This window comes from Anneissia japonica, unplaced genomic scaffold (genome assembly GCF_011630105.1).
Source record: "Anneissia japonica isolate Jap-2015-1 unplaced genomic scaffold, ASM1163010v1 scaffold585_len4108843_cov191, whole genome shotgun sequence".
Taxonomy (NCBI): Eukaryota; Metazoa; Echinodermata; class Crinoidea; order Comatulida; family Comatulidae; genus Anneissia; species Anneissia japonica.
In genome coordinates, this window is record NW_022716829.1 from 2697591 (window position 1) to 2705498 (window position 7908).

At 32.2% G+C, this 7908-nt stretch overlaps 1 protein-coding gene across 1 annotated transcript in view; it reads right to left on the reverse strand.

The window, feature by feature from the left end:
* Window positions 1-3622: 3622 nt before the first annotated feature.
* LOC117109867 (probable E3 ubiquitin-protein ligase HERC3) overlaps window positions 3623-7908 on the reverse strand; it is a 20535-nt gene continuing 16249 nt past the window's right edge. Inside the window, exons 19-24 of the mRNA XM_033252313.1 lie at window positions 5698-5816; window positions 5391-5588; window positions 4998-5181; window positions 4691-4793; window positions 4079-4283; window positions 3623-3755 (exon numbers count right to left, since the gene is read on the reverse strand). Coding sequence (XP_033108204.1) covers window positions 3623-3755; window positions 4079-4283; window positions 4691-4793; window positions 4998-5181; window positions 5391-5588; window positions 5698-5816 — 942 coding nt within the window. The remainder of the gene's footprint in view (window positions 3756-4078; window positions 4284-4690; window positions 4794-4997; window positions 5182-5390; window positions 5589-5697; window positions 5817-7908) is intronic.

A 7908-nucleotide genomic window follows, 5' to 3' on the forward strand; every position in this document is an offset into this window, starting at 1 on the left:
ATTGTCTAATTATTATACATAATTAGTTATGTAATTATTAAGTTAGGTCAGCGGTCACCATATCATGTCAAAAGTCACTGTTTAAGGTCAAAGGTCACCTGTAAAAAGTCAAATGTTTAAATATGAATTAATACTTTTCAGAGTGGAAATTTGAGTAATTAGCGAATTTTAAAATAATTATTTATTATGCACTAATATTAATAGGTCAGCGGTCACCATATCATGTCAAAAGTCACTGTTTAAGGTCAAAGGTCACCGGTAAAGGTCAAATGTTTAAATATGAATTAATACTTTTCAGAGTGGAAATTTGAGTAATTAGCGAATTTTAAAATTATTTATTATGCACTAATATTAATATTACTTTATATTATTGCCATAATTATTGTTAACTATTATTATTATTATTAATTTCATTACTAAAAGGGCATTGTCAAGGTCAGTTCCCAAAAATTGACAAAAAAAATTACACAGAACTACATTTTTTTTTTTTTTTTTTAATTACACAAGGCAGCAATCATTGATCAAATCTCTTTTGGGATATTTAGAGGTTCTGAAAAGAACCGTTTGTTTTGGAAAGCGTTGCTCATCATTTTCATTTTTCTTTTTTTCCAGATTCTCCAGTGATTTCGGTCAGATCTCAGTATCTTCTTCCGAAATCTTTTCAATGATGTTTCGTCTATTTCGACCCCAATAAAACACTAAGACCGATGTTTTCAATGCGTTGCTGGTTAACTTTATTTCTTCCAACATAACGGTACAAAAGATACCATTGAAAAAGATCACATCTCAAGTTTTGAAATACGTTTTCGTTAAATGAGAGTTACTGTTTAAATTTCTAGATTTTATCATTTCTAATCATCCTCAACAGGACAATAATAAAAAGTAATATTTGCTTCCTCGTTCACAGTACAGCATTTACAGAGACCAGTAGTTCTCTAGATTCTTTCACAGTCATTTTTACTCCCTACCCAAAGCGGGCTAGCAAAGTTTATTGATGGGAGAGCAATTTGCCAGAGAATGTCCCCATCACTCTGTTAAAACTATTTAGGTTACCAAAAATTTCCTTTAAAGTAACCAAAAAGTTTGTTACATTTTTGAATTATATGTTCAATATTGTTATGATCCTTTAAATATCTTGGTGTAATAACACCAAGATATTTATATCTGTATGGTACTATAATGCAATACCGAAAACCCCGAATAGAAGCCCAATGGGCTTAATCTCGAGAAGCCCATCTCAAATTGAAGCCCCCTCTTTAGTTTGCAAAAGTAGCCTCAAAAGGGAAGCCCACGGGCTTCTTTTCTATAGATAGGCCTAGTACAATACACATATATACTGTACAAGAATTTCGAAGAAACAAAATAAATTTAAAACACACATGGTTTATACAGTAGTTTAGGTACTTTAATGCCGGTTAATACAGATTGATGTGTGGTACAGTGGCCCTATTTATTGCTCCATAGTAGGCCTAGTAATTCCGAAAATTTACAGCATTCATTTTGAAAAGAAGTCCCTTTCTTTACTTAGGAGGGAACATGTCCCTGTACAAGATGCCTACAAGAGAAACAATGATAATAGCGGTAACATCAACAACAATACAATAATAATAATAATAATAATAATAATAATAATAATAATAATAATAATTATTATTATTATTATTATTATTATTATTATTATTATTATTAAAGTGGCCTCGAAAAGAATTCCATGGCTTCTATTAGAGATTTTACGGTATATATTATTGTTCAAGACACGCTGGACGCGGGCGATCAAATCGATTGTAAAATTCTTTCTCACCAGTACACCTGATTGGTGCAAGACGTATAAGAGCTTTATTGTTTTTCTCATTCTAATAAATTACTTAAATACGCAAAGTATGCAATTAAATTTATGTTTTCATCACAGCAATTCAAATACTGAGAATTACTTAAGTTTATTACTTAAAAGCGCATTTATAAAATACATAGGCCTAAACATGTAATTTTACTTTTTACAGTATCCATTTCATTTTATAGTGACATTCTCGGTCATTCGTTACAATATTACAATAATAACACAGCTAAACACAGCTATTATTACCCGGGGGTGGCACCAGCTGGTGGAGGGGAGCGGGCCTCCTACCGTCAGGAGAAACAAAAAACAATTCGCCTGGGAGGAAAGAAAAATGTACTTTTTAAATTTAGTAGACTCTTAATTCGATTAAATACGCCTCTAAATTGTCATAGTTTCTGGGATGAGTTACCCCTGGACGACTTCCGAGAGGTTTTAAAAGACCACCGACCACGTCCACTTAAGCTGTCGTCGGAGAAATCGGACCTCCCCCTCCCGTCAGGAAAATCTTGGCGCCAACCCTGAATATTGCTTTTAGAAAGGACTCAATTGAGACTACATAATGAGAGTATTCATGATTTAATATTGTTTGTGCCATCAATACAAAATCAGAACAGATTAAGCTAAATTCTTCGACAGAGCAAGGAAGTAAACTACGAAAAATATTCATTTTTAGGATTAAAATGAAAAGTATAATGGTCTATAATAATTTTAGTCTCAAATACAATACACCGTATTGCATTTCGCCACATGGAAAGTGCCACATGGATTCGTTTTTATACACAACTACAAATTGGTAATTTATTCACTTGTAGGTGACTATTTTTCTGCAGTTCTCTATTATTCACCTACTACTACAGTATATGATTATTTACGTGATCAACTAAAAACCACAACACTATTTACACACACACATGTAACCTCTATGATATATACTTTATATATAACATTTACAATTATCATTTATAATATATAATAGAATAATTTTAAAATGTAATAATGCTTTACATCTTTTCTGTGCATTAAAAATGTTTATAATCAGTGTTGTAATAATTAGTAAATAATAATTTTTACTAATTTTTATTTCTATCCTATATACATGTCATATATTCTATACATTATTTTTTCTGTAAATATTAACATCTTGGTGAAGTATATACAATCAATTAATCAAATACAGTTAATACTGTATTTTAGAATATAATAATGTTTTATATCTCTTTCTGTGCATTAAAAGTTTTATAATCAGTGTTTTAATAGTTATTTAATTTTATGGAAGTAATAATTACTGATAATTTTTATTTCTATTCTATATACATGTCATATATTCTACGTAATATTTGTTCCATAAATAATAATATAATAATAATAATAATATAATAATAATAATAATAATAATAATAATAATAATAATAATAATAATAATAATAATAATAATAATAATAATAATGAAAACTTTTAAAGCGCCGATATCTGTTTAAAGAAAATGCTCATGGCACCCCTTCACAAGAAGTAAAAAAATATGACGGACAAAATAACAATGAAGCGTCTTGGTGTAGTATTTACAATTATTAATTTTCTATCTACCTGTAAATGAAGATTTAGTAAATTTGACCTTGATATAATACAGTACCTTAATACTATTCACCCTCCAAATGGATTCTCGGGTCTGTGGGGCTGGAGTAGTGATAACTGTATCTTATTAAATTCATAATTTGCTATTTTTAATGGCTGAATAAATACAGGACATTTTAATGAATCTTGATTCATGCAGTGGCGTATTAATGCCTATGAGCTCCTGGGAGTGGGAAGTCCAACCTCAGGCTCCCATTCCAAAAGGCCACCAGGGGCCTCAAGGTCCCCTTCTACTATCACCCAATGCACTACCTTGACATTGGGACCAGTAGAAGGACACCCAAAACTAGCAATACAACAATATAATTTCTGGTTTTTAACTCATAAAGTTTGAACAGTATTGACATCAGTCCTGGAATCAGGATGATGAAATCGGTTTGATCGAATCCCTATTTTGACCAGTTTAATAACTTTTTTTTAATTAAAAAAACACTTCAGAGTTAAACTTGCCCTATAGGAAATCCCCCCCCCCCCTTTCCATGTACAGGCCTGCACACTGCCTATAATGCAGTCTTTTCAGCCTTATTAATATTCAAGAATGTTTCAAGGTAGGGAAGGCATCCCCTCTGCCCTGTTGCTCATTGTTACGCCACTGGATTACAAGATTACAAAAGTCCAAATCCTTGACCATACTCCAGCGCCTTCAGCAACATCTCTTGCATTATTTCTTTGCTTTCGTACAAAGGTAGTTCAAGAATGTTGTAGCAGGTTTGAGCTACTGGTAAGAAGTCTGTGCTGCCAAATACTGGCTGGATTCTCACATGTAGTTGAGACATGCCTTGCACTGGGATCCGATCACTACCTGTTAGAAAGGCTAGAAAAACAAGAAATTAATTTTTAATAACTATTATGTAATTACAACAAAAATGATTATGGAAAACAACCTTAATAATAATGATGTTTTAAATGTATAGGTTTAAACATGCATTATTATATCAAATCTCATCTTCCAGACTCATTTCAAATATTATTTGCAAAATTTGTCAATTGATATTTGAATACGAAATATAACATATTAATGCATTTTTAATCTTGGTTCCAAACACCACTATCTCTAATAAAATATATTCAAGTCCGAAATAATTGGAGAAGAAGAAAATAAATGAGAAATATCCTTAGTGAATAAATTCATCTGATCAAAAAAAAAAGATCATCAAAATCTCAATTAGTATTGTAAAAAGTACACAAACCACAATGGACCAACTAGTTTGTTATAATTACCTAGAAATTTCTTCTTTTCCTGCAATGTGAAGTCATGGAAAACCTCCCAGAAGAATTTAATAGTTTTGTGTTCCTTGCTGAAGATGCCTCTGTATTCAACCAACTAAAAAATAGAATATGTGGAAATAATATTATAATACATACAGTACTACATTCATAGCATCACTGTTAATTTTCAGCTACTTTTATATATACTGTAATTGTATTCATCAATTTAGCTACGTTTTTCTGTAATGTCCTGTATATACAATACATGATATACATGAATAATCGATTGATAAATAAATAGAGCATTTGATTGACTTACTTGTTCAAATTCTTCCCAATCATAAATGTTATTGCCAACCACGAGAGCTATAAGCTCCTGAGGATGAAAACGCTGCAGCTTTATTCCATCGCAGACCTGAAAGAACCCCTCTTCAAAAGCATTATATTGGTCCTTCACCAATTCATTGAAGAAATAGTGAATATACAGGTCCACATACTCCTGCCTAAAGGAAGCAAATAAGATGTAAACAACATGAGAGTAGATTAGCTCAGTCATCTAAACTTGTGATAGCTATAGTGTGTGTGCGTGCTGAGCCTGGAGATCTGTTGGTGCCCGGTTCAATTCCCATCACTGCTTGTGGGAAGACTTCTGGATACTGTAGTATCATTTGATAAGACAAATTGATATTGAAGGAAAAAATTGTGAACTTACTTATTATCAATGGTGACAGGAATGTTCTTTCCTCCTTCTTTGAGGTCAACTATGCGTACCTCTCCACAGCATTCTGTGGATACTTGAAAGTACAAGTCAAATACATCCTGTAGGTCAAAATCTTCATAATCTAGGATATCTTGCAAGCATCCTGCCATCGTCTCATCTAGTTCTTTGAAGTCTGACAGATGTACTGGCCTGAAAAAAAATTACTTTTTGACTAAGCAAAAGTATTTAACCTGAAATGTATAGTTAATTATTAGAAATATAGTTGTATACCTACTAACATTATGTGCATATTTCTTACCTTTTTAGAAGTTTTTTGTAGAGTGCTAGAGGAAAGGGCATGTCCACAATAACTTGATTGTAGATCACCAAACCACAAAGTACACCAACCAATCGGAACATTGATTTATCTTTACTAGACTAGAAGATAAATAAATGCAGTATGTCTTATCAAGTTGAGATGACAACGGCTGATATAGTTATTTTATTCGCATCACAAAATACAATCAGAAATGTTATTATTCATGTACGACAGTATGTAGGCATCTTTGGTAGTACATGGCATTGTTTAAACTATTGTTTAAATAACAACCTTAAGCTTATAATATGCTTATATCCTCTTTCTTGTCTGGAATAATAATACAAATAACAATAATAATAACAATAACAATAACCATTAGAGAGAAGCAGGGACGTATCCAGGGGCTGTGGGAGCTGTGGCTCCCCCACCCCCTTTGTACACAGTGTTAGTATTTTAAAGCTTATTCTTTATAGCAGATACAAATTCTTTCCTTGGATCACTCAAAATAAATACTTGATAAAATATGTGAATATGGATCAGCACACGTTATACATATATAATACTATAATAATAACACATAAGTGTGAAATTTTTACGCAAGTTACAAATACAAATAGAACATGGTTTGTTATAACTCATTTTGCAGACCTACGCTATGTGAAAGTGATAGTCAACTCTGAGGACGACATGTCACTTCTATACGATTACAAATAAAAAAAAAATACTGAAAGATTTTGGAGTCTAAATACTGAGTAATTTCTAAATGACTCCTACTATATGTCTGTGACCTGTGATAAAAACCCATCATAAACATCTATTAATAAAAGTCACCTGCTGCTGATATACAGTAGTAACCCAGTGGAATATTCATTAGAATAACCAATTTTTCACTATAAACGATAATGCAAAAATTTACATTTTCGGGTTTATAAGGTCTTTACCACTCACAGGGTGGATTTATCAATATTAAAAAATCTATATAAAAATATGATAAAGATTATTATTGCTTAACAACAATATCAGCTTAAATTAGTCTATAAATTAATTCATAAATCCCAGGACAGGTCTTTTAAGATACAGAAATGTGATATTGTATGGTTCAGTTTGGTTTTTATTCTTTTGCAAGCTTTTATAAAGTTTTGTTTAATAATAATTTGTCCAATCATTATAATTATTATAGCAGTTAAAGCGTAGTAAGCTATATTGAGGCCCAAGTTGTCCTGGGTATGACATTAAACTTCATCCAGTCGGCACCTCACTTAGAGTATGCCTTAGTGACTGCTGAGGGGGGGATACATAAATTTGTTTTCAAGATGTGATCAAATTTTTTATGCACAGTCTTCATGATTATGACTATTTGTGGCAAAGACAAGCCAAACCAGTCACTCGTCGGAAAAATCAATTTTTAGTTATTAATATAGGGTTTAACAGTACAATGAGAGCTATAAAATGGTAAAATAATCATTTAAGTCCAACACTTCGTTATGAAGTTACACGAGTTTAAACATACAGCTGTTTAAAGAACAATATTTGAGAAATCAGCCTTCAAATTTTATGATTTTAGGCATTTCTTAGGCAGAAACCATCACCAAATCATTAAAAACTGTTGTTTTAACATTGAAAATGAGGAAAATAACAGCATAGCATGATGTATAGATATATAAAGGTTAGTTTAGTGCAATAAAATAGATTTTTAAAAATTTGACATTCCAGCATGTTTTGGCCATTTTCTCCAAAACAGGATTTGCGACGAGTGACTGGTTTGGCTTTGTCTTTGCCACATTTGGAATAAAGAATGTTTTGAGCAGTGGCAGATTCAGGGGGTGGGGGTGGAGGAGGCACCCTAAATTTTTCAAGTTGTAAACAAAATGCAGAAAAAAAGAAAATTATATTTAAATTGTAGTCTGAGAGTGCCATTTCCGGCCATCTACACGTGCTAGTCATAACTTTCCTACCTCAACCCCAACAATGGTGGGGCTGAGGTGGGTGGAACCTATCAGTGAAAGTCCCTATCTTTTCCCCTCTATTTTGAATTCCTGGATCTGCCACTGTTGAGTTATTACAATAATTATTGCCTACTAATATTATTTATGAAGGTTTAGAATGCTCTACCTTCTGGGGTAATGCAGCCCCCGGACCTCCACCAGGGATATCCCTGCTCGGTACATGCAATTCACAAGAGGGATCACCCCTTTCAAGATCCTAGCTACA